Genomic DNA, 27,428 nt, shown 5'->3' with positions numbered 1-27,428 from the left:
TGTGCTTTTGGTGTTATATCTAAGAAATCACTGCCTAATTCAAGGTCACAAAGACACCTCTATGTTTTTTTCTAAGTTTTATAGTTTCAGTCTCATATTCAGATTTATGATCCATTTGGAGTTAATTTTTAAACTGTGATAAATACATATAATACGCAAAATTTATCACCATAACCATATAAAAAATTTTGTCATTCTTTTTAAAATTTTCATTTATTTACTTAATTTTATTTTTGGCTGCACAGGCATTCTCTGGTTGCCGTGAGTCAGGGTTACTCTCTAGTTGTGGTGCTCAGGCTTCTCATTGCAGAGGCTTTTCCTATTGCAGAGCACAAGTTCTAGGGCACTCGAGCTTTAGTAGCAATGGCTCATGGGCTCCAGAGCGTGGGCTCAGTAGTTGTGGCACATGGGCTTAGCTGCCCCACGGCAAGTTTTAACTTCCTGGACCAATGTCCCCTGCATTAGCAGATGGATTCTTAACAACCGGACAACCAGGAAAATCCTCACCTTAACCATTTTTAAGTGTACAAATTGTTTTCCATAGCACTGAACCATTTTATATTCCCACCAGCAATATACAACAGTTCCAAAATTTTCACATCCTTACCAGCCCTTGTTATTTTCCATTTTTAAAAATAATAGCTATTCCAATGGATGTTAAGTGGTATCTCGTTGCGATTTTGATTTGTATTTCTCTAATGACTAATGATGTTGAGCATTTTTTTGTATATTTATTGACCATTTGTACATCTTCTTTGGAGAACTGTCTACTCAAGTTCTTTGTCCATTTTTGAATTGTGGTTTATTTATTGCTGAGTTGTATGTATGTTTGTTAGTCATTCAGTCATGTCCAACTCTTTGTGACCCCATGGATTGTAGCCCACCAGGCTCCTCTGTCCATAGAATTCTCCAGGCAAGAATACTGGAGTGGGTTGTCATTCCCTTCTTTGGGGATCTTCCCAACCAAGGGACTGAACCCGGGTCTCCTGCATTGCAGGCAGATTCTTTACGGTCTGAGCCATTAGCAGCTCTTTTATTAATCCTTTATCTTATGTATAATTTGCATATACATGTGTTTTCTCTGTACTTCTGTACCTCTTTTTACTGTCTTGATAGTTTTCTTTCATGTACAAAAGTTTTTCACAGGGATCAAGTCCAATTTATTTATTTTTTTCTTTTGTTGCTTCTGCTCTTAGTGTCATATCCAGGAAATCACTAAACCTAATGTCATGAAGATTTCCCACTGTTTTCTTATAATTTCAGTTCTTACGGTTAGGTCTTTGATCCACTGAGTTGTTTTTTTTTTTTTAAATATGGTTGAAGATAAGGGTCTAACTTCGTTCTTTTGCATGCTCAGTTTTCTCTGAACCATTTGTTAAAAAGACTGTCTTTTCCCCATTGAATGGTCTTGGTATCCTTATCAAAAATAATTACCATATATGTGAAGGCTTATTTCTGGGCTTCTATTCTGTTCCACTGGCCTATGTCTATCCTCAAATACTTCCTGAATGAGATTTAACATTAACTTGTTTTTGTTACCTTGTTCAGAATTCACTTTACCTCCATAATTCTGTTTCCTCTTCTATAAAGTAAGAACTTTGACTGAAAAACTCTCACAAGTCCAAAAATCTTGTCACTATATACTCAAAGTTTTCCTCAATATAGTAGAATCATACCAAGTGATCTGAATTGGCTGAACAATCATGAAACATTTCTAAAACTAAAGTTTCCTCAGTTCATTAATTTAAGTATATAATATATACCTTCAATATCTGAAACTATTAGCATCTGAGGTTGAGAGAGACCTTCTTGAAGACTGTAGAAGTGGATTGTACTATCAAATGTTATGAAGCCAATTTTTGTCCTGGTGTTGCCAGGAAGCCTAAAAACAAATTCAGAAGATTATTTTATAAAGTTTTATGTTATACCTAAAATATCTGCAAAGAGTTACGTACAAACATTTGCTTCTATCCTGTGGAAAACGTCCCAACAATAATGTTTTTCATCCATGCAGTGTTTAATCACCATGGAAATACATACTACTCCAAAGAAAACACTACACATAACCCAAATAACCAACAAAACCAAGCAGTAATATAGCAATCCAAAACTCATTATACCTATATAAAGCTATATTAATCACTTAGGAAATGACATATAAAAAACAACGGAAAGGATACACGAAAGTCTGTAGATGATTTTAACTTATAAAAACACTTCAAAAAATTACCACATACCAACTCTAAAATGTAATTTACATACTGCATCTTTTTTTTAATTGCTTAAATTTATTTTTATACTGCTTAATGCATTCATTTCAGAAGATCAGCAAAAAGACATTTTAAAGAACTTAAATATGTACACCTTAGTTTTACAAGGGGAAAAACAAACTAGTTTTCATTCTTGGGTAAGTTAGTGAACCCTCTCATCAACAAACAATTCTTATATACAACCTACAATATTAAAAGCACAAATGCCGCTAAGAACAAAAATGCCTGCAACCAAGCTGAGAGAGTTAGTCCATTTCTGATGAGATTTGTTCCTGAACATTCTTCCTTACCATACATGAGCACAAGAATATTTCATTACACTGAAAGGTCATGCTAGCTTTCATGGGTTATACTAAGCATGTAAGAACCATTTAAAGTACAGTTGTTTTAAGAGGCTTAAGAGAGATGACCAGCAAATGCAATGTGTAGACACTGTTCAGATTCTTTTTCCAACAAACCCACAATAAAAAACATTCTTGAGACAACCAGGAACAAAAATTGAACTGGATATTATATCATATTATGGAATTACTGCTAATTTTGTTTGATGTGATTCTCATATTTTAGTTAGGCTTAAAAATAATTCCACGTATTTTTAGGTAAAATGCTATGCTGATTGAGATTTACATTAAAATACTCTAGGGGAAAAAGCAGGGGCAGGGGTAGATGAAGCAAGTACAGCTGAACGCTAAAAATACTGAACCTGAGGCTAAGTGCCTGGAACTTCACTATATTCTTTCTATTTACCACATCCTTGAAATTTTTCCATAATAAAAGAACAAAAATAAAGTAGTTATTTCTCAGAGAAAGGGAGACCTACAGTTAACTATGGATTTAAGTGGACTTTTAGAACATAATTACATAGCGTTTAAAATATATTTTGGAACTACTTATTCATTTTATTAATATAAACACTGTTTCTAAATTAACCAGTTAAGATACTTACAAATCCAGATTGTCTAACAAGCTCTGGCAAACTGAATTCAAGTATCCAGTTTCAATTGCATTGTGGGACACATCAAAAACAAAGAGGTACACTGGAGGTTGAGGTGGTCGTAACTGAAGGAGAAAAAGGATCTCATTAAATGCAGTTAATAGGATTTAAGTTAAATTTACCATTTGTCATGTCTACATATAGCAAAACAATAAGATAAACCTTATTTACAGATCAAGTAGAGACTATAATAGTAATAGATGAAGAAAATAATATGGAAAGAAGTTTTTTTCAGATGCATACTTAGAAAAAGGAAAATGAGAATGATTGTCATCTGTCAGAAGAGTGTTTTTTCTAGGACAGGAAGGAGAATACATATAATCAGAAAGCTTTTAGGGGACCTCCCTGGTGGTCCAGTGACTATGACTCTGTGCTCTCAATGCAGGGGTCCAGGGTTCAGTCTCCAGTCAGGGAACTAGATCCCACAGGCCAGAACTAAAAGAGCCTGCAGGGTGCAACTAAGAGCTGGTGCAGCCAGGTATTAGGTTGGCACAAAATTAATTACAGTTTCGAACTGTTGAACTTTGTCATTTGATATTGGAAAAATTTTTAAGTAAATGTGATTATGTTACACATCATTTGCACATTTCTTGCTTTATAATTTTTGCTAATAAATTATTACTTGTTAATTGTGTATTTTAGACTACGGAAATTGTTACTAGACAAAAAGCGAATTCACACAATTTTCTTATTGGAGTTCAAAACGGGTCATAGAGCAACAGAGACAACTCACAACATCAACAATACATTTGGCCAAGGAACTGCTAATGAACAGTGCAGTAGTGGTTCAAGAAGTTTTGCAAAAGAGATGAGAGCCTTGAAGATAAGGAGCACAGTGGCCAACCACTGAAAGTTGACCACAACCAACTGAGAGCAATCATCAAAACTGATCCTCTTACAACTACACAAGAAGTTGCCCAAGAGCTCAGTGTCGACCATTCCACGGTCATTCGGCATTTGAAGCAAACTGGAAAGGTGAATAAGCTAAATAAGTGGGTGCCCTCATGAGCTGACTGCAAATCAAAGAGGCTGTCATTATGAAGTGTCATCTTCTCTTATTCCATGCAACAAACACGAACCATTTCTCAATCGGATTGTGACTTGAGACAAAAAGTGGATTGTATACAACAACCAGCAACTATCAGTTCAATGGCTGGACCTGGAAGAAGCTCCAAAGCACTTCCCAAAGCCAAACTAGCACCAAATAAAGGGTCCTGGTCACTATTTGGCGGTCTACTGCCAGTCTGATCCACTACAGCTTTCTGAACTGCAGTAAAACCATTAGCTCTGAGAAGTATGTTCAGCAAATCGATGAGATACACTGAAAATTGCAACACCTGCAGCCAGCACTGGTCAACAGAAAGGACCTAATTCTTCACAACAATGCCCAACCACCTGTCACACAATCAACATCTCAAAAGTTGAACACATTAGGCCACAAAGTTTTTGCCTCATCTGCCATATTCACCTGACCTCTTGCCAACCAACTACCACTCCTTCAAGTATCTTAACAACTTTTTACAGGGAAAACGCTTCCACAACCAGCAGGAGGCAGAAAATGCTTTCCAAGAGTTCGCTGAATCCTGAAGCATGGATTTTTATGCCACAGGAATAAACAAATTTATTTCTTGTTGACAAAAATGTGTTGTAGCAGTTCCTATTTTTATTAATAAAGAGCTGGTTGAGACTAATTAAAATGATTTAAAATTCAGGATCTGGAACCACAATTACTTTTTCACCAACCTAATTAATAAATATTTTTTAAAAAGAAAATCTGAGAGTATTGGCAATGTTCAATTTCTTGACCTGGGTGGTGAAACAGCGGTATTATGATTACTTGGTAACCTATATATTCATGTTTCATAGGCTTTCATCATATTTCACAATTTAGAGAAATTACCATTCTGGAAATGACAAATCAAGTCAACTTGAGCTGGTTATTTAACCAACACATTTCAACCAGTTGCAGAAAAATGTACAAGTATATTTTAAACTTGCAGAAAAATGTACAAGTATATTTTTTAAATTGCAGAAAAATGTACAAGTATATTTTAAACTTCCAAGCTCAAATATTTGCCTTCAATTCAATAAAAAGCATCAAATAATCACACTCAGAACTTGATGTCTAGTATACTTTTATATTTTTTTGCACATATCACTTGCCAAATTCATAGAATCTGCTGTCCAAGAAGTGAGTCTGGAAGAAGCAACATCTCTTGCAGACCTAGGCAAGTTTCCAAATTTAAAGGAAGCCATTTTTACAAAAGCTAAGGGGTAAAGAAACGGAGGAAAGCCAATTCAAAAAAATAAATGCTTCTGATTTTTTGGCTTTAACTCAACAAAGGCACAGCTACATAAAGAAAGCTATTAACAGCCATTTAAGTGTCACAAAAACATTTTCTATACTGAAATTTCCATGTGGTGAAAACAGACTGAGTCCTCATAATTTCTATACTAAAATGGCCCCAATTGACCAGATAGAGAGTATCCCATAAAAATACACTAAAACAAAAACAGGATGAACAGTGCTTAACTAAGAGTTGTTTGTGATGATCAAAAAGATATATGTGCTTTGTAAAATGGATAGTACTAATAAACATTAGGCATAATTATTATCTTTTCAAATGCAAGAACTCAGATACTCACACAAGTGTATGTGTAAGTACTTACAAGAGGATACACATCACATTATTATTTATAATAGCAAAAAACTAGGAGAGACCTGAAAGTATACTAGTATGACCCCAATATTCTATTGCAGATTTCTGAATGGATACCCAAGAAACATAAACAGAACTTCACATATACTTTTACTTTCCAAACTTACCCTTATATACAAATTAACTATGTTTATAATGAACAGGATAACTTTTATAAATTAAAAATGTAAAATTTTATTAAAGAACTATATGGTATATTTAAAACCCAGTATTATGAAAAATTTATGCTATATAAAAAGTGAAACTTTACCATGTATTCTGAAGGAGCCATAAACTCAATTGTAGCATTTTGAACTTCAGGTCTTCTGTGAGGTTCTCCATAGACTCTGGTCAAAGGGTTGTACATGAATTCTTCAGGAACTACATGAATTAACAACATACACTGTTAAAACTGAAAGGATTATGTTTAATACAACTTGCATTTGGTTGTTTTCTTAATTTAGGGATTCATATATAATTCAATATAAACTAAATATTAAAAGCTAAACGCACTTTTTTTTTTTTTAACTTGGCCATGCTGTGAGGCGTGCGGGATCCCAATCAGGGATTGAACCTGCTCCCCTTGCAATGGAACCACAGAGTCTTAACCACTGGACTGCCAGGGAAGTCTGGGTTAAATATACTTTATTTCTGAGTTCCATTCAATTTCTCTCCATAATGAATAGCACTAAGTATGTTTTGCTTTTACAATTACAAGTACTATGACTTTTCCTATTTTCTAATACCCTTTTTCTCTTAATTCCTGGAAAGCTGCTTTCCTAAAATAAGAGGATGATAAAAACTCATTAGGTGATAATTATTTTCTTAAATGCAAGACTAAACTTTGTCTTAAATTTCACAGTGGTAAAAAGATATTAACATTTGACATCGTTTACAGACTCTGGTTGCCCCTGGAAAGCTATGGCAAAAATACTTCAAAGTATTTTTAGGGTTATCAGGGTATGGGGCATGGTGAGTTTCAAAAGTTATTAAGACCTCTATGGAATATCAGCTGCCTTCTGCTTATAAAACACTAGTGCTCCAATATTTTCTAAATTATTGCATCTGTCTTCTCAATAACTGTTTAAAAATTCAAATCCCAATATATGCTGAAAGGTAAGCTATAGTTCATGAAATGCTCTGGGCTGCATATGAAAGTGACTTCAACTTTTATTACAATTTAATTTCATATACCAAAGCACATATACGTAAGATTTTAAAGGTGTACTAAACACTATACATACAGGTATTTTCTGAATTATTACAGAGTAAAAAGAATGCTCTTTTTCTACCCTCATTTTCTTCTATTCTAAAAATACAAACAGTAAAAGCGGTTTTCAAAAATCTCAGAAGCTCCTCCATTTCCCAATGCTTAATGAAATCTCCTTCTAAATAGATTTTTAGAAAAATTGAAAACTTAATTTTCAACGTGGATATCAGCATGCCCTTCTTCCCTCTCTAATCCTAAGAGAATGCTGTTAGTTAGGTGATATTTCTCAATATATAAATAGTGAAACAGTTACTGAAGGATATCTCCTCCTCATCAATTACTGAAAAAACTACATTCAACTAACCTTCTAGCACTGCCCACCTCCCTTCATACAGCAGTGAATGAAGCTAATGGCAGCTATTCTGTGGACTTATTTTTCTTTCACCCTAGAGAAAAGGCATGGGACAATTTCTAAATAAAAATATTTCTTAAATTATAGGCTTAAATAATACCATGAAATATGCCATTTATTATATGCCCAATATAATAAATGTAAAAAAGTGGTATCAAAGTAATATTACCATATTTTTTTGCTTAAGAAATATGTAATCATTTATATATAAGTATAAATGCCTAGAAAAAAGTAAAAAGAAGTTATATATGAATGGAAGGATTACACATAAATAAGACAGCAGGTTTTTTTAAATTTTTTTTGCTTTTTCAACTTTACATTTATATTATCCAATTTCCCTACAATGAATACAATAATATTAATTTAAAAAACATACCATCATTAACTCGGTAACATAAGTTACATTTCCATCTCCTTTGATCAAGAAAGCTGACAAAAGGGTTGATGTATGTCCTGCATGAACGGCATCTCACAATTGTACTAGAGGTAACCACAGGCAATTGCTGAGAAAAAAAAGAAAACCCACAACTAATTTATTAAAGACAGCAATCATCATGTCTAAGGGTAAAGCAATTAATCCATACAACTGTTACAATATTATAATTTTCGAGGAAAAACTAGGGTAAAAACTGTGTCCAACCTGCCACACAAAATATTATGTACTTGACATGTATTGATTTTTAAACTCTAGTGATTTTCCCCAAGACTATTCTCATTAAATTTTGCCTTTTAAACAGTATTTATTTTCTCATTAAAAGTTTACACTGCATATACAACACTGTAATGCAACTATACTCCAATAAAAATTGATTTGAAAAAAGTTGACACTGCAAAATCAATATAGTAAATTTACAATGTATTTCTGAGATGAATGGTGAAGGATCAATCAACATTCTAAAAAAAAAAATCAATTAAATTATTAAGAAGTTTCTTCATGTTACATTAACAGGCTACTAAGTTCTCATAAAAGAACTATCACAAAGTAAGTTATGGTTTAAATCATATTTAAATGTTTTATTTGACTTGGCAATTATGCTATTTAAAGTTTATCCTACATATTAAAAGATCTAAAGTCTTAAAATCAAAAATCAATAAAGGCAATACAATCCTATTACCAAAAGGAGGTTGGTTATGGGAAAGTCACTTCACTTATGTACTGATTATCTCAAATGTACATGGTCACGTGTCAAGGTCCTAAAACCTTAGGACAAAAGTAGAAGGCCTTTTTTGTTTTTTTCCTTTTTTGAGAAGCAGTTTCTCAAAGCAACAGACTTTACTCCAAGAATAGAAGAACTGGGAGAATGGGTAAAGCATTTTAAAGGGTAAACAATTTATAACTTTAAAAAAAATACTATGGTTCACTTATTTTCTTCAGTACATCTATCCTACTCAGTACCTCCTGAATTTTTCAACAATGTCTATTTTATCTCATTGTAAAAGTGTTTGATAATAATCTTTTTAACTGAAATACAAATCAAGGAATTTGTCAATGGTCAAATTCCTAAAGACAGCTGAAACAAAATTCTTGATTATAAAAGATTCCTTACCACTATGATAATTTTCCACATTTACTTTCACTAATAAAACATACCACAAGGTCTTTAAAAGGATGAAGCAGCAGTCCCAAAGGAAGTTTGGCTTTATTCAGTAAGGCCTGAGTCTGAGGAATGCTAGTCAGTGTGCAGCGAAATAACCTATATCAAAGTAAAAATCATGTATCAGTTATTACTATGACTAGTTTGGAACAAAAAATTTTCAGAAGATTTAAAAGGTACACATTGTAACACTGGATCAGATTATAAATGAAGTATTTCAACAGGCTCTCACAAATTTTATTCTTTTAAATATTTAAATCCTATTCAGAAAGAATACATTTTATATAACAAAACACTTTCTTCTCAGTTTGTGCATAAGACAGTCTGGACTATCAAAGGACTTTTTCTTTATATAAATCTAGATTGCACTGGAATTACACCGACTCGATGGACTTGAGTTTGAGTGAACTCCAGAAGTTGGTGTCTGGACAGGGAGGCCTGGCATGTTGCAGTTCATGGGGTCGCAGAGAGTCGGACACGACTGAGCGACTGAACGGAACTGAACCCAAATGTAAAGTTATGTGTATTACCTGAAAGCTCAGTTTTGTATTAGGTTCTAAAAAGACTGTTTAAAAATAACAAATTCAATTTATCAGAAAGTCTTCATATCTTAAAAACTTCATGAACTTAAACTCACAACCAAATTTAAAAGAGAAAAGCGTACTATAATTATGTTTGCTATGAAAAATAATTTAAAATAATAGCAAATAAAGGATTACATAGAATCAAATCTCCACACTTCGGACTTCGAAAATGTAATAGAGCCACCATAATGATAATGAATATCATAGTCCCATTAGAGTTGATAAGAGCAACTATCGGATCAGGCATTACAACCTTATTTCTTTACTTAGAACATTCCAAATATCAAGTAAGCAACTAACAAAGTACTGTTTTGTGCATGGAGACTACTTTCATAAATTAATACACCTGCATAGCTTGCTCAAAATACATGAAGCTCAGAAAGAATCTGGAAGCCTTTTAGAACAAGTAAAATGTCAGATTCAATAAGAAGTACTGTCTGAAGCCTTACTCTGGGTTACAGTTCAGCTTCTGGATATCTTCATGCAAATTTGGAACTGGAGGCTGCAAAGGTGTCGATGGAAGCATGTTTCTTTCTTGAAGAAGATTGATAACTCTTAGCCCCTCTGGATGTAGGCTTAATCCACTCATACTTGCAGTTAAATGATTAGCACCTAAAGGAGTCTAAAGAAATATAACTTCAGAGTAAGTAGCCTTTACAATGTCTTCCATTGAAAAGAGACACATACATTAATAACAAAACTGTAATCTCAATTTCCTGGTCAATTTTTTTGGTTCTGGAGACATGTAACAGGACAAAAGTCTTATGAAATATTCATTATCATTCTAATTTGGTAAAAAATGTTCATTGTACCTTCAGAAAATGCTTTCAGGTGAATGTAGTTTAAATCAAAAAGCAGAATACAGGTTATAAAAAAAAAGTATACCTGAGTAAAAGCCTGTGGACCACTTGGGTAATTCAAGGAAGAGAGTGGTATTCCTGTTCCTGTTGTACTAGGTGGTGGTGTGTTCTGATAACCAGGTGGTAAGGAGGGATATGAATATCCAACACTTCGGCTCATTGTGGGATTCTTATTAGCAGGCTGTGATGTTGCTAGAAACAAGGTAACTTTTAAGTTCTATTTTACACTCCAAAGTACTTTAAATCAACACATAGATCCATTAAATTTGTAACTCCAAAATCCTTTGGGTAACTTAATACTTTAACTCATCAATTTTGTAAAATAAAACAAACACTAGTAACAAAGAAAGAGCAATGATTAAAATCTAGCTAATGTGGTCTGTATCTATAAACACACAAAGGTTAAGTTTAGTATACTTAATTTACTCTCATGCCATGTGCTAAACATTGTATTCAGACTAAAATTTTCATTCAAAATAACTTTAATTGAAATATAGTAAATGTTCAAATGGATAAATTTAAATAGATCTAACTGATAAAAGTACTCTATAGTCATAACATTATAATAATAAAGCCCATAATCCCAATTCTAAAGCAGGGGGCAGAGGGGAACCTAACAAAAATTCTAAATCCATAGAGACAGAAAATGCTAACAGGAGATACCATTGCACGACCTAATTATTAAGTTTTCTTCTCTGTTTTCTATCAGGAACATATTTTAAAAAAAAACTTTCATAGCATCTCACCCAAGAAGCCACCGCCTTCAATTTCATCATAATTATTCTGAACCACCATAGATCCATTATTGGTATTTGATATAATACCTAAGGAGGAAGTTTATTAACAATATTTAAATTAGGACCAGTATTACAATTTCTGCAAGATCTGATCTAGTATTTAAAATTTATGACAAAATGCTGGAGAGGGTGTGGAGAAAAGGGAACTCTCCTACACTGTTGGTGGGAATGCAAACTAGTACAGCCACTATGGAGAACAGTGTGGAGATTCCTTAAAAATTGCAAATAGAACTACCTTATGACCCAGCAATCCCACTGCTGGGCATACACACCAAGGAAATCAGAATTGAAAGAGACACATGTACCCCAATGTTCATCACAGCACTGTTTATAATAGCCAGGACATGGAAACAACCTAGATGTCCATCAGCAGATGAATGGATAAGAAAGCTGTGGGACATATACACAATGGAGTATTACTCAGCCGTTAAAAAGAATTCATTTGAATCAGTTCTGATGAGATGGATGAAACTAGAGCCGATTATACAGAGTGAAGTAAGCCAGAAAGAAAAACACCAATACAGTATACTAACACATATATATGGAATTTAGAAAGATGGCAATGACGACCCTGTATGCAAGACAGGAAAAAAGATACAGATGTGTATAACGGACTTTTGGACTCAGAGGGAGAGGGAGAGCGTGGGATGATTTGGGAGAATGGCATTCTAACATGTATACTATCATGTAAGAATTGAATCGCCAGTCTATGTCTGACGCAGGATACAGCATGCTTGGGGCTGGTGCATGGGGATGACCCAGAGAGATGTTATGGGGAGGGAGGTGGGAGGGGGGTTCATGTTTGGGAATGCATGTAAGAATTAAAGATTTTAAAACCAAAAAAATAAAAAATAAAAAAAATAAAACAAACTGAAAAAAAATAAAATAAAATAAAAATAAAAAAATAAAATTTATGATAAAGTTCCAAACAACAAATAGCTTAAACCACATCCCAGGAAATGTCACATGTTGAAATAAAAATTTCAAACAATATAAGATTCTAAATATACAAAATGTATAAAAGTTTCAAATAACTTTATAAACCTCTAAAAAGAATGGTACTTTGTGGAGTTTATAAAATTATATACAATCTGAAAGTTTTACCAGTTGCAAGAGCAGCATTAAAAACTTCTAAGGAGCAGTACACACTACACTAAGTCACCAAAATCAATACTATTTAAGAATGAGGATAAATAAGGATGAGATACACTATCTATGAGGGTAAAAACCTTTAAAAAAATACAGAACAGAATAGAATCTAGAATTAACTTTAAAGTGATATATAGTGATTAGAACAATTGCTTTAGTCCAGCAAACTAAACTAATAATAATAATTTATCACTAAAATTTATTAGCTCTAATTCAGGTATAGAAGAAATCAAATTAGTGAATAGCATCACCTCTAGCACCTACAAATAAATGTGTTAACTTTTAACAGTCATTTTAATACCAAATAGATAAGTTTAATGACTTCAATAAAGTTATTAACTCCTTTCCAATTCTCAAGACCACCACGACTTTACCCATGAGTTGATATATTAATAGAAAATCTTGGTAATCTTGTAGAAACAAACAAAAACCCTGAACATATTTTTATTTTATTTATTTACTTTTGGCTGTGCTGGGTCTTAGTTACTGCACAGGTTTTTCTCTAATTGCAGCAAGCAGGGGCTACTCTCCAGGTGCTATGTGAGGGCCTCTCATTGCAGTGGCTACTCTCTTGCAGCAAATGGGCTCTAGGGTGTGTGGGCTTCAATAACTGCGGCATGCGGGCTCAGCAGTTGCAGCTCCTGTGCTCTAGAACACAGGCTCAGTAGTTGTGGTGCTCAGGTTTGGTTGCTGTGTGGAATGTGGGATCTTTCCAGCCAAGAGATCAAACCCATGTCTGCTGCGCTGGCAGGTGGATTCTTTACCACTGAGCCACCAGGAAAGCCCTGAGCATATTTTCAGTTGGCTAAAAGTTTAAATACTTATTCTAGCTTGATTTTCAAAATTATCATGTGAGACACTACTTTACCATTTTGTTACTCATTGTTAACACGATCCTTTTCAAATTATACACAGGTCAGTTTTTTTCCCTACTAACAATACTAAAAAAAGGAAACAGAAGAAAGTACAAAAATGGTTATATTGATGTACTGTCGTAGAATATGGGCAGTGGCTCTTCGCCCCCTTCATCTGTTTTCCTATTTCCAATCTTGTTACAATGGTTATATTATACCTAAAATTCAATTTCTTACTTTACGAAACATTTTAAGTTAATAAACTTGTATTTTACAGTTACATCTGAAGATAATGGTTTAAAACTATAAAACATGAAAATGTTTTTACATTTTCCTTTTTATTAGGCTTATAAATGTTTGTTAACAGTGGCAGTCTGTTAACAGTAACAGTGGCAATCAAAAACCTGCTTCCACGAAAAAGAGCTGATGTATTAAAAATACAGCTTCAACGTCATGTCCAGAAAAGCAAAAGTCCCCCTCTCACCTCCCTCTACCAAGAGATACGTGACTTTATAGCCATGATTTTTAAAATCTGCACAGTAACAAAAAAAGTTAACAGTGATCCCAAAGGCTAGTCCACAGCTAGTCACAGAATAGAGAAAAGGAAAACTGAGTAATTTTTTTAAACCCTAAATTCCTAAGGGGCATCTCAAACCAAAACAACCAGATTTTCTGAAAAAATATGGCTTGAATGCACAGAGTTCAAATAATATTAATCCTTCCACCCTGAGTCAAAACTTTAGGACTTGACTTGGTTTTTGTCCTGCTTACCTTCTTGGTTGCTAGTTGAATTAAATGAGGGCTGGGGCACAGTTCTAGCTGTCAATTTCTGAGGAGTAAGGCCCCTCACTGGAGGTGGTCCTCCAGTTGGAGGGGGGCCAAGAGGAGCTCCTGGTTGAAAAGTAGTAGGCAGAGGTGGATTCGCTAAGGGCAGTGCAGACCCTATGGAAACAATGGTTTTTCACACATCACTTAAGAACTTAAGAAAAAGGCCAAAACAGCCTTTTACCAAATCTAAATAACTTCCAAATTTATATTTTCATTATAAACCACAAATTACTACAAATAAGTTAACTTCCCAGATTGACTGTCTAGTTTTATATGCATACTTTACACATTTCCAAATCTCTACCATAATTCTTGTGTGTGTGTGTGTATGTGTGTGCACGCGCACACTCAGTCGCTCAGTTGTGTCACTCTTTGTAATCCTACAGACTGTAGTTCATGGAATTCTCTAGGCAAGAGTACTGGAATGGGTTGCCATTTCCTACTCCAGAGGATCTTCCCAACAGAGGAATCGAACCCGAGTCTCCTGTGTCTCCTTCACTGGCAGGCAAATTCTTTACCACGGAGCCACCTGGGAGGCCACCATAATTCTTACCTGCCAATTGTTAAAACAATATAAAGTCAGGATCAAATCACTTATAGAGTAGACACAATGCCCTGTTTATTGCTTAATTTTTCATTAACTGGTCACAGAGCTTCAACAGGCCATGTCAAGTATTGCGGTAGATATTAACATGAATAAAATTTTATGGAGTACTTATCAATATAGCCCATTCGATTACCATCAATTAGGGTTAGAGTTAGCTTTCTATAACTACGAAGTATTCTGGTTATCCTAAATTCTCCAAGTTTTATTTCATTTTGCTTCATTTTTATTGGGGGTATAACCTGTTAATATTAGATAATAAATGTATACACTGTTTAGTGTTTACCTAGTAATAATTAAAAGCAGGTTACTTTCAATAATGACTTACATCCTATATTAAGAATACTCCCTAGGCTTAAAAATCAGGAAATGATCCAAAGTCTATGTATAAACCTTATGAAACACTGCTATCCAAGATGCTTAAAAGTATCCATCAAACTAAACTAAAAAACATCATGGCATTTGTCCTTGTACCTACCAGTATCTCACTGCCTCAACTTCACCAATTTTCTATTAGGATAGTTAAGTTCTACTCTTGAGGAAATTCTGTGTGATATGGAAAGTTCCAAAACCCACAACCAACTTCTCATTTGCCAAAAAGGAGCAAATAGTCTACAAAGCTGATAAAATACTACTGATTAAATACATGTGATTTAATTTTTCATTATAATACTTTTTTTATCCTCTGAATTTAATATATTCTATCTGTGTTTTGAAAAACTGAAGGAATAAGGACACCAAATATGAAAATTTTCAGTGTCTCTTCAACATTGTTGAATTCTCCAGTGCTAAGTACCTTCAGTCATGTCCAACTCTTTGTGACCCCATGGACTGGAGCCCGCCAGCCTCCTCCGTCCATGGGTTTCTCTAAGCAAGAATGCTGGAGTGGGTAGCCATTCCCTTCTCCAGGGGATGTTCCCAACTCAGGAACCAAACTGAAAAATGATCTTCCAACAAGACTAGTCAGTGCCCTGTTGTCAAAAGTGAAGATAAAGATTACTGCCATGGAACTCCCTTATCAAAGAATAGAGACCAGTCAAAGGAACAAAAGGGCAAGGTACGTTTCCAACTCAGCATGAACAAGAATGTATGATACATCTGGCTACAAAGATGTAACAACCTAATGTTTAACAAAATACATGTGAGCTTATTGAGATTTTTCACAGCTTAAGAGGAATACTGTTGAATCCAGAATAAGCTACATTTCATAAAATAGACATTATTTTTTCAAGCTGAATGACCCTTATTTAGAACACCAATAGCTAGAGTTTCAGAATCTGGCTCCTGAGATCTCTAAAACTAATTACATGCTAAAAGGTGGCCTATCAGAAAAGAAAAAGTTAGAGAATTTTAATATGTGAACTATATATTTTACATAACTTAGATACAATTTTGAGATCAGACAATCAGGCACCTACCAACAATGATGAAAAAACAGAGGTAAAAATGGGGAATTTTTTGAGGTCTCGTTAAGAAAAGAGAAGAGCAGTCATATAGTTCTTTTAGCAGTCATATGCTTCTTTTACACAGAAACCTTCCTAAATTTTGGCATTTCCTTACATCTCTGTCACCACATCTGTGCTATAATCAAGGTGCTCTACCTGGGGACACCTCAGGGTGGTCTTCCTTCTGTTGTAGCCAAAAAAAAATTTCAGATTATTGATCACATGGTTTTTAATGAGAGGCTACACTTACTTCCAAATAGTTTTTATTTATTTATTTATTTTTAAATATTTATTTATTTGGCTGCATTGGGTCTTAGTTGCAGCATGTGAGATCCTTAATTGTGGTATGTGGGACGTAGTTGCCTGACCAGGGATTAAATGTGGGTCCCCTGCACTATGGACATGGAGTGTTAGCCACTAGACCACCAGGGAAGTCCCCCAAATAGTTTTTAAATAGTACTTTTTCCTAACCTATTTTCTGTGGCTTTGGGCAAATTATTCAAGCCTCATATTTCTTATCTGTAAAACATACTGCTATAAAACTTAAATAAGATAACACACATTCAAGTTTGGTAAAATGCTGAAAAATAACAAATATTCAATAAATGTTATCTACAATTCTTAATAAAGAAGTGAATGTTATTAATTTCAAATGATTAATGCTCACTCATAGTGTCAAATAAATAAGAATACAAGTAATCAGAAGGATTTTGGTTCTAACAATGATGGGTCAGAAGATCTCTCCAAAGAAACCAAGTTTCTAGAAGCACCCTTAATCTTTACAAGACCAAAATGCATTCACCAAGGTTAGTGGCTAATCAAGAGGCTAAGAAAAATAGATTCAGCAGTTAACAAACTATAAAATGTCTGAAGTACATGTAGTATCTAGATGCAGAAATACATATTAACATAAAAAGGTAACAACTGATAATACCATTTCACTTGAAAACTTTTCCTAGTTCATTTCCTTGAGGATGTGTGCTGAACAGAATCAATCTGCAGATCCCAATACAGAATCTGAATTAACAGCAAAAAAGGAACAGTAAAAAAAAAAAAAAGGAATAGTGAAATAGTTAAATGAACCTACTTTTGAACCACATATGACCAAACAATGAGGTTAAAAAGATTTAATGATCAAAGTGAGTCCAAGAATACATAGCTTTCTTCCCAAATTGATGTACAGATTCAGCACAATCTCTATCAAAATCACAGTTATCTTTTTTTTCCCCAAACATTTACAAGCTGATCCTAAAATTCTTAAGGAAATGCAAGGGACTGAGGACAGATAGAACAATCTTGGGGAAAAAAAATAGTTGGAGGAGTCAATATTTCCACACTCAAAGCTTACCATAAAGCTACAGTATAAAAACAGACACACAGATCAATGGAACAGAATTCAAAGTCCAGAAATAAATCTTACATTTATGATCAACATAACCCTTATTTTCAACAAGGGTGCCAAGATTATTCGATGGGAGGAAAAACACACTTTCCATTAAAAAGTCCTAGAACAACTATATATCCACATGCACAAGAATAAAGTTAAATCCCTACCTACTAACACCATATGGGCTTCCCTGATAGCTCAGTTGGTAAAGAATCTGCCTGCATTTCAGGAGACCGTGGTTCAATTCCTGGGTAGGGAAGATCCCCTGAAGAAGGGATAGGCTACCCATTCCAGTATTCTTGGGCTTCCCATGTGGCTCAGCTGGTAAAGAATCCACCTGCAATGCAGGAGACCTGGGTTTGATCCCTGGGTTGGGAAGATCTTCTGAAGAAGGGATAGGCTACCCATTCCAGTATTCTTGGGCTTCCCTTGTGGCTCAGCTGGTAAAGAATCCACCTGCAATGCAGGAGACCTGAGTCCAATCCCTGGGTTGGGAAGATACCCTGGAGAAGGGAAAGGCTACCCACTTCAGTATTCTGGCCTGGAGAATTCCAAGGACTATACAGTCCATGGAGTCACAAGGAGTCGAACATGACTGAGCAACTTTCACTAAAAACACCATGTACAAAAATTAACTCAAAACTGATCAAACACCTAAACGTAGGAACTAAAGTTATAAAACCTTAGGAAAAAAAACACAGGGATAAACCTCTGTGCATGGCTTTCTGACCAAAGATGTGCTCAATAGTACTCCTCACTCCAAAAGTAAGTCTGTTTTCACTGCCCCTCCAGGATTCTTGGATTTCTAGAGTCAAAAATTGTCTGTGCCCTTAACAAATAGATAAGCCAACCCTTAGATTAAGTTCAAAGAGAGACCACAGGGATTGAGCTTCCCTAGAATACAAGATGGAACCTTGCTAATGTAAGTATTGGCCAGTCCTCAAGGAAGTGATTCTGCACATATACCTGAAACCCTAAAATATCACAGATGACCCAAAGAAACTCAGATAATACCTTCAAAGGAAAGAAGCAAAGCAGAAACAATCATGATTTTAACCCAAAAGTTACAGAAATAATCTAAAGATTAACAGTCATCAAAAAAAAGTGATAAAGTCTTCCATATGATTTTAAGACTGAAATAGTAATTTAAACATTTAAAATAAGCAAAATTTTACCATTTCTAGCACTCCTATAAGAACTCTACCTGATTTTATGAAGTTGTTTTGAAGTGATGAATCTCCAGAAGAAACATATTGAGGGCTCATCAAATTTGTATTCCCAGTCATGGTTGGTTGGGATGACGCACGAGGACAATGGTTTGTCTGTGACAAATAGTTATACTGCCAATTCGAAGGTGATGGTACACTGGCTCCAGGAAGAAAGCTACCAGAAGGCATTGGTGTAGCAGCTGGGTTCTGAGAAGTAGGTAGAGGCATTTGGGGACTAGGACCACTACGGAGTGAAGGTGTCACTGGATGAGAAGCCACAGGTGGTCCATAAGGAGCTTGTCCAGGTCTCTGATAATTACTTAATGGGGAAACAGTCTGGGAACCACCAGAATTAGACTGTCCAGAGACTGGATTCAAAGTCTTTGCTGGTATTAGATGAGGGTAGGATCCTGGAAGCTGAGAATTATACCCTTGGCTCACTGACACTTGTGAAGACATCAGGGCATTCTGGACAGGACCTTCCAATAAGAGCAGGAAAAATTAGTCTTACAAACAAACCAAGCAATACTTAAAAAAAATTAGTAAAATATATGGTACTCTTACAACTCAACAACAAAAAGACAAATAACTTAATTAAAAATGAGCAAAAGCTTTAAACAGTATTCAAATATACTTCCAAAGACAAAAACAAATGGCAAAATGTTCAACATTATTAGTCATAAGAGAAGTGCAAATCAAAACTACAATGAGATACCACTTACACTAGGATGGTTAAAAAAAAGAAGATGGCAAATAACAAACGTTGACAAGGATGTGGAAAAACTGGAACCCTCCAACTTTGCAAGTGGAAATGTAAAAGGAAAACAATCTGGCAGTTCTTCAAACTGTTAAACAGAGATATCATATAATCCAGCAATTCCACTCTTGGTCTCCATAAAAACTTGTAGACAAATGATGACAATATTATTATTTTTAATAGCCCAAAAGGAGAAACATCCAAATGTCCACTAACTGCTGAAGATAAACAAAAGGGGCATAACTATACAATGGAATATTACTTGGTCATAAAAAGGAATGAAGTACTGATGGCATGCTATAACACAGATGAACCTTGAAGACGTTATACTAAGTGAAAGGCACTACTCACAAAAGACCATACGCTGCACAAATCATTTATATAAAATGTCCAGAACAGGAAAAGCCAAAGACCCAGAGGTAGATTTGCGGTTACAACAGCTGGAAGAGGGAATAGGTAGTAACCGCTAATGGGTATGGGGTTTCTTTTTTGGGGTGACAAAGATATTTTATATATTTATCTATTTTTTAATTTATTTATTTTAGTTGGAGGCTAATTACTTTATAATACTGTAGCGGTTTTTGCCATACATTGATAAGAATCACCCATGGGTTTACATGTGTTCCCCATCCTGAACCCCCCTCCCACTTTCCTCCCCATCCCATTCCTCTGGGTTTTAAAGGTGGTTGTAGCAATGGTTGCAATTTTTAGTTAAGTACACTAAAAAATCATTGAACTGTACATTTAAAAACACTTTCTTTCATTTTATTTTTGGCTGCATTGGGTCTTCACTGCTGCACACAAGCCAAGGCAACTCTCCAGCTGCAGGCTGTGGGCTTCTCACTGTGGCGGTTTCTCTTGTTGCAGAGCATGGGCTCTAGGGCACATGGGCTTCAGCTGCTTTTAGTTGCTCCGAAGATTCCACATCTTCCAGGACCAGGGATGGAACTCATGCCCCCTGTATTGGCAGGCAGATTCTTAGCCACTGGACATTATGGAAGTCCTGACTGTACATTTTAAAGCTGTTATATATTAAAAAAATTAATCTCTAGAATCACCACTTCTCAGGAATATATTGTCATTTCTGCCCATAAAACTAGAAAATGAAAGGAAATAAGATGAATATTTTTTAAAAGATGGCACTCACACAAAAGTAACTCCTGTGGACTCTTTACATTTAATAACAAAAAAATACTTATCTTCCAATCATGGATTGAGGGGTCAATCCATGCAACCAACATACCAATACCATTAGTTTAATTTGAGCGCTTTCATTAATTACACAATACTTACACAAACATACACAAGTGTATATATATAGGAGAGGTAGGATTGGGAAGCCTACAAAAGCATATACACGTAAGTAATATGTATCTGGGGAACGCTAGTCTATATGCATTCAGTTCAGTTCAGTTACGTCCGACTCTTTGTGACCCCATGAGCCACAGCACGCCAGGCCTCCTGTCCATCACCAACTCTTGGAGTTTACCCAAACTCATGTCCATTGAGTCGGTGATGCCATCTAACCATCTCATCCTCTGTCGTCCCCTTCTCCTCCTGCCTTCAATCTTTCCCAGCATCAGAGTCTTTTCAAATGTGTCAGCTCTTCCCATCAGGTGGCCAAAATACTGGAGTTGCAGCCTCAACATCAGTCCTTCCAATGAACACCCAGGACTGATCTCCTTCAGAATGGACTGGCTGGATCTCCTTGCACTCCAAGCGACTCTCAAGAGTCCTCTCCAACACACAGTTCAAAAGCATCAATTCTTCTGCACTCAGCTTTCTTTATAGACCAACTTTCACATCCATACGTGACCACTGGAAAAACCACAGCCTTGACTAGATGGACCTTTGTTGACAACGTAATGTCTCTGCTTTTTAATATGCTGTCTAGGTTGGTCATAACTTTCATTCCAAGGAGTAAGCGTCTTTTAATTTCATGGCTCCAATCACCATCTATATGCATTACTCTGCCAAAAAATTTTTTAAAAATACAGGTATTCTTTCAGAACAAAAGAAACAGATACACGTTAGTTGCCTAATTGTTTATAATAATGAAAAATTGGAAACAAATTAAATATTCATCAGCAGGAGACTGAATAAATTGTAGATTATTCACACAACAGACTAATTATCAATAAAATGAATAAACCAGATGTACATCTACCAATTTAGAAAAACTACAAAAAGAATACTGAGAACTTCCCTGGTGGTCCATTGTTTAAGAATCTGCCTGCAAATGCAGGGGACATATGTCTGGCCTCTGGCGCAGGAAGACTCCGTGTCCTGAGGAACAGTGAAGCCTGTGTGCCACACCTGCGGAGACCATCATCCTGGAGCCTGAGCTTCACAACAAGAAAAGCCAAAACCGCCCAAATGAGAAGCCCACACATCGAAACTAGAGAGTAACCCCTGCTCACTGCAACTAGAGAAAGCCCTCTAGTAGCAACAAAGACCCAGTACAGCCAAGAATTAATAAATAAAATATTTAAGAAAAGAATGCTGAGAAGAAGGAAGTTATAAAGAAAGAAGTATGATATCTTTCTTACACAAATCTTTTGATTATGAAAATTTTCAGACATAACACAAAAGTTTAAGACCACTTTTTACAGTCTCCCACACACAAAAAAGTGAAATATCCGTAAGAAATATATTTGATTTATGTATTTATTTTGGATTGTTTGACATTTTCCGACAGAAAATTTTTCTGTCAGGAATTCTCTGACAGTCCATTGGTTAGGAGTCCATGCTTTCACTGCAGAGGGCCAGGGTTTGATCCCTGGCTGAGAACTAAGCAACCCCAAGCTGTGCAACAGTCAGTCACACACACACACACACACAAACTTTCTTTCTCTCATAAACATGATATGTCTCTCCATTTATTCAGAACTGTTTTTTATCTTCCAATTATATTTCATGCTTTTTTTGTAAAGGTGAAGTGAAGTCGCTCAGTTGTGTCCGACTCTTCACGACCCCATGGACTGTAGCCTATCAGGCTCCTCAGTCCACGGGATTTTCCAGACAAGAGTACTGGAGTGGGGTGCCATTTCCTTCTCCAGGGATCTTCCCCAACCAGGGATCGAACCTGGGTTTCCCGCATTGTAGGCAGGTGCCTTTACTGTCTGAGCCACCATCTTCCTTTAAATTAAATGTAGTTAACTTGCTGCCAGGGATTCCGCAGTTTGTAAATTACTATGAACAGAACATTTACTTTCACTTCTAACTAGTAAAAGGCTATCAAGTATTCAAAGTACCATAAATGCCCAATTATAAGGTGAGATTTTCCTCAAAAATTATTTCTCAAAAAAGAAGGCACCATACAAGTCTCTACAAACGTTCTCATTGTACAATAATGCTTTGTCCTAGTGGATTAACAGTGTTTCAAAGAGTAGGTACGATAAATTCAAGAGTTACAAAATCAATAAGCTATAAACTATCTTTTTAGTTAAGAAATAGAAGACAGTTAAGAATGGAAAATATTGCAGGATATCACATGTAATAAAGGTTAAGTATTGTGAGGTTACATTACAAATATATACATATATGAATATGTATACTGGGTCACTATTTAAAATGTATTTCTTACTGTAGATTATAGTCAAAGTCTGAAAGCCTGTGATCAACTGATACCTTTGAATCTTCTTTTATCCCTCTATGATTTATTCCTTACACACCCTATTACCTTTTAAAACATGGATCAGATCAACTTCCTACTCAAAACTTCCAAAGTCCTTATCTTAGCTTATAAGATCCTCTATGTATAAGATCCTCTATGTCCCTGGCTTCCCTTCTGGTCTCACTTCCAACTTCCTTTGTTAAAAAATATTGAACATTCATTTTATTTTAATGAAACAGTGCCAGGATAATACATATGTTGTTTCTGATCTGGAAGTAAGTATCCTGTAGTCTTCTGATTCTATTTGTTTTTTCCTGTTCTTGCAGCAAATTTTAATATAAAGTTCAATTTTCCTTTAAGATTAGGTTTAACAGATTATGCCAGCTCAGACAAGAAAATAGCCAATGTCTTGAACCACAGATTCATTAGTTCTATACGTGTCATATTAATTACACATGGTTCTTTTCTTATTAGGCTGTTCCCATCCTAATTTGATTTTGCTTTCAGTTAATCATATCTGATCATCTGTATGGGCCAAGGGGTCTTTTAATCTGTTATCTCTAATTCTGGAAAGATGTCTATGCAGGGCTATATTTAAACCAAGTTGGCGCAGATTTGCAGTTCTAAACAAACACACACCATTATAACTACCTTATATCAGTGTATCATATAATCTAAGATGACTTAATAATTTCCACTAAAGACTGAAAACCCTTTTTAAATATATACATACAATAGAACCCAAAATCTTTGAGTGTAACTGCTTCTGGTAAGGTCACTATGTCAACTGACATCAATTACTCTAACAGCTAAAGGCCTTTTACTATTCAAATAATTTCCTACTGTTTCTCTATACTCAGCTCCAGTCACATTCACCTTAACGCTCCTTCAACAAGCTTAAAAATACTTCTGCTTTAGGGTTTGTCACTGTTTTCTCCACCAAGAATACTATTCCCCTAGATATAATCTCACTCCATCTCTCCATTCAAGTCTCTCAGACAGTCTCCTCACACAGGCATTGTCTGAACACTACATCTAAAACAGAAACTCTTTCATTCTCTTCCCCTCTGACTCTGTCTTATTTTTCTTTCTAGTGTTTACCTGACACTGTGTTATTTATTTATAGTATCTACTCCACTGTAACATAAGCTCCAGGAAGGCAGGGATTTCTTTTGTTCATTACTGTATTCTCAGCACCTAAAATGTGCCTATTACATAGTTGCGTTTGTTGAATGTGTGCTCAATATGTGTTTGTTGAATGACTCCAAGAATAAATATTATAGCACAGAAACTCTTGTACTTTGAATAATAAAGTACCACTTGGGGAAAAGTGAGAATCTAATAAAGGATAATTTCAATTACTATAGTGATCACATGATGGAATCTCTTAAAAGTAAAGAAAATTTTCCACAATACAGCACCATAATGTTGCATATTCTTGTAAGCAAAACTTCTAAATAAACTTAAAAAAAAAAAAACACAAGCCCTTTCCTGAAAAATTTAGTCCTAAAACATTAGGCAAGGTAAGCATTCGCATATGTGGAAACTGGAGTAGAGTAAGGGGGCAGCGCAAGCAATGACAGAATGGTGACATACCCTTGTTTTTGTTGTTCGGTTGCTAGGTCATGTCTGACTCTGCAATCCCATGAATTGCAGCATGCCAGGCTTCCCTGTCCTTCACTATCTCTCAGTTTGCTCGAACTCATGTCTACTGAGTCGATGAAGCCATCATCCTCTGCTGTCCCCTTCTCCCGTCCTCAATCTTTCCCAGCATCAGAGTCTTTTCCAATAGTCAGCTCTTTGCATACAACGGAACTGATCAAATAAATATATATGAGATAATGGGAGTAAGGTCTCTTACTCTCAGAGAAGGAAGTCACAAACACGGAAAAGGGAAAACGAGAATGAATCCAATGGTAGTGGGACTACAACAGAGACTACAATCGAAACTCATGGACTTCAATGGGTATATAGCAAAGATTCCCTAGCTCCGTCTGCTGAGACTGAGAGCAGAGACATTCTAATAGCACTGATCTCTCAGTACTTGTATTCTTGGTTTCTAAATACTATTCTCCATTAAAAGGAATCAAGGCTGATTCATGAGCTTGAAAAGTACAAGATGAGCCTGCAACACCTTACTGAGCCAGAAAGCAAGAAAGTGCCCAAGAATGATGACACATGACAAGAGGATACATGAAGACAGCCTAAAAGAGCACCCATAGGCCAAAACTGAGATAACCGAAGCATCAGTATAAACAGTGATAACAGGGTATAACCCACTGAAATCACTGAAGTCATGAAATCAGAAGACATTGGCTTCTTGGCAAGAAAGCTAAAACAAACCTAGCAGAGACATCACTCTGCTGACAAAAGTCCGTATAGTCAAGGCTGTCTTCCCAATGGTCATGACGGTTGCGACAGCTGGACTGTAAACAAGGCAGAGTGCTGAAGAACTGATGCCTTCGCACTATTGTGCTGGAGAAGACTCCTGAGAGTCCCTTAGACAGCAAGTAGATCAAACCAGTCAATCTTAAGGGAAATCAACCCTGAATACACATTGGAAGGACTGAGGCTGAAGCTGAAACTCCAGTATTTCAGTCATCTGATGTGAACAGTCCACTCATTGGAAAAGTCTAACCCTAACCCTAACCCTAATTTGGGGGTAGGAAATCCCCTTGATACTGGAAAGACTGAGGGCAAAACAAGAGGGCATCAGAGGATGAGATGGCTGAATAACATCACTGATGCAGTGGACATGAATTTGGGCAAACTTTGGGAGATGGTGAGGGACAGAGAGGCCTGGCATGCTGCAGTCCATGGGGCCACGAAGGTTGGACAACACCACACTGGAATAGTCCACACCAATAAAATAAATGAATAAATTAAAATTCTAATAAGAAATGAGATATTTACAAAGTCTCAAACTACATCTCCCAAAATACTTTTCAATTATAAAGGAGAAAGGAGGAACATGACTGTGAAGAAGCTTGGCAGACACCCTTCTAATCAAGTGATCAAAGTGAACATCACCAATAATGGGGGAAAATGAAATCATGTGCCACCTAATGGGATGTGATGAGAATACAACACCTTTTCTGTCCTGCTAAAGTGCACAGTCTAAACCTAATCATGATGAAATATTAATATATGACAAACCCAAACTGAAAGACATTCTGCAAAATAACTGGCTTGTAATTTTCAAAAGCATCTAGGTCATGAAAGTCAGAGGAAGACTGAGAAACTGCTTCAGGTTGAAGAACACTACAGAGGCATGACACTAATGCTAAATGTGACTTCGGACAGGATTTTTTCGCTAAGGGTTTTATTGGGACAACTGGTGAAATCTGAACAGGGTCTGAGGATTAGACACTAGTAACATATTAGTGTTAATTTCCTAATTTCTTAGTTGTATTGTAGTTATTTAGGACAATTTTCTAATGTGTAGGAAATAAAAAAGCATTTAAGAGTGATGGGACACCATGTTAGCAATTTACTTTCTGATAGTTCTGGGGAAAAAGTTCTTTGCAGTGTACTTGCAACTTGTCTATAAAGTTGATGTGATAAAACTTTTAAGTAAAAGCAAATGAAGACTTTTTAGGTGAACTCTTTAGGAATAAATTATGTTAGGAATAAATATATTAGGACTGCCTACTTAAAAAGTTTCTCCAAATCTATTTGACAACTTGAAACTTAAGAGTTTTGCTAAATTAAGTTAAATGATGGAAAAAAGTTAAATCATTCCCAAGTCAAATAAGATACTGGGAATATAATTTACTGAACATAGGTTTCCTTTTATAGAGAAACTAAAGATATTTAGGACTATTAATGTTTGGTAACACACTAAAAGAATTTTCTTCCTCTAAAAGAGCATATAAGTTTGCCAATCTACAGAATGCTAATGTAGAAGACAGTTCATAATTGCTTACTTCTTGGTTTTCACTAGAAACTGAAGTTTTTAAAGGTTAAGAATCCTAATTAAACTATGTAATTAAAACTACTAAAAAATTTGAAGATATAAGGAGTAGAGATGCATTTTGTTAAGGAAAAGGACAGTAATTTTGCACAGAAGCTGGTTATTTCTAAATGGGACAGAAAATAAGGGTCAAATTAATACAAATATAGAAACTTGTAGAGATTTAGAAGAAAAAAAATCTTTAGG

At 35.4% G+C, this 27,428-nt stretch overlaps 1 protein-coding gene across 4 annotated transcripts in view; it reads right to left on the bottom strand.

Moving 5' to 3' along the window:
• The window catches only part of SEC24A (SEC24 homolog A, COPII coat complex component), an 84,167-nt gene that overhangs the window by 30,100 nt on the left and 26,639 nt on the right, over positions 1–27,428 (bottom strand). For 3 of the 4 annotated variants that reach the window (XM_060415747.1, XM_012178515.4, XM_027970254.3), the window contains 10 exons: positions 18,893–19,375; positions 14,196–14,366; positions 11,371–11,448; positions 10,650–10,816; positions 10,214–10,386; positions 9,177–9,279; positions 7,962–8,088; positions 6,235–6,344; positions 3,217–3,329; positions 1,764–1,882 (listed from right to left, as the gene is read on the bottom strand). In XM_060415747.1, the coding sequence (XP_060271730.1) occupies positions 1,764–1,882; positions 3,217–3,329; positions 6,235–6,344; positions 7,962–8,088; positions 9,177–9,279; positions 10,214–10,386; positions 10,650–10,816; positions 11,371–11,448; positions 14,196–14,366; positions 18,893–19,375 (1,644 nt within the window). The remainder of the gene's footprint in view (positions 1–1,763; positions 1,883–3,216; positions 3,330–6,234; positions 6,345–7,961; positions 8,089–9,176; positions 9,280–10,213; positions 10,387–10,649; positions 10,817–11,370; positions 11,449–14,195; positions 14,367–18,892; positions 19,376–27,428) is intronic. The other variant, XM_060415748.1, reaches the window with a different exon arrangement.

The sequence above is a fragment of the Ovis aries genome, chromosome 5 (genome assembly GCF_016772045.2).
Source record: "Ovis aries strain OAR_USU_Benz2616 breed Rambouillet chromosome 5, ARS-UI_Ramb_v3.0, whole genome shotgun sequence".
NCBI lineage: Eukaryota > Metazoa > Chordata > Mammalia > Artiodactyla > Bovidae > Ovis > Ovis aries.
Note: the sequence above shows the minus strand (reverse complement) of the source record. Positions and strands in the feature narration are given on the sequence as shown.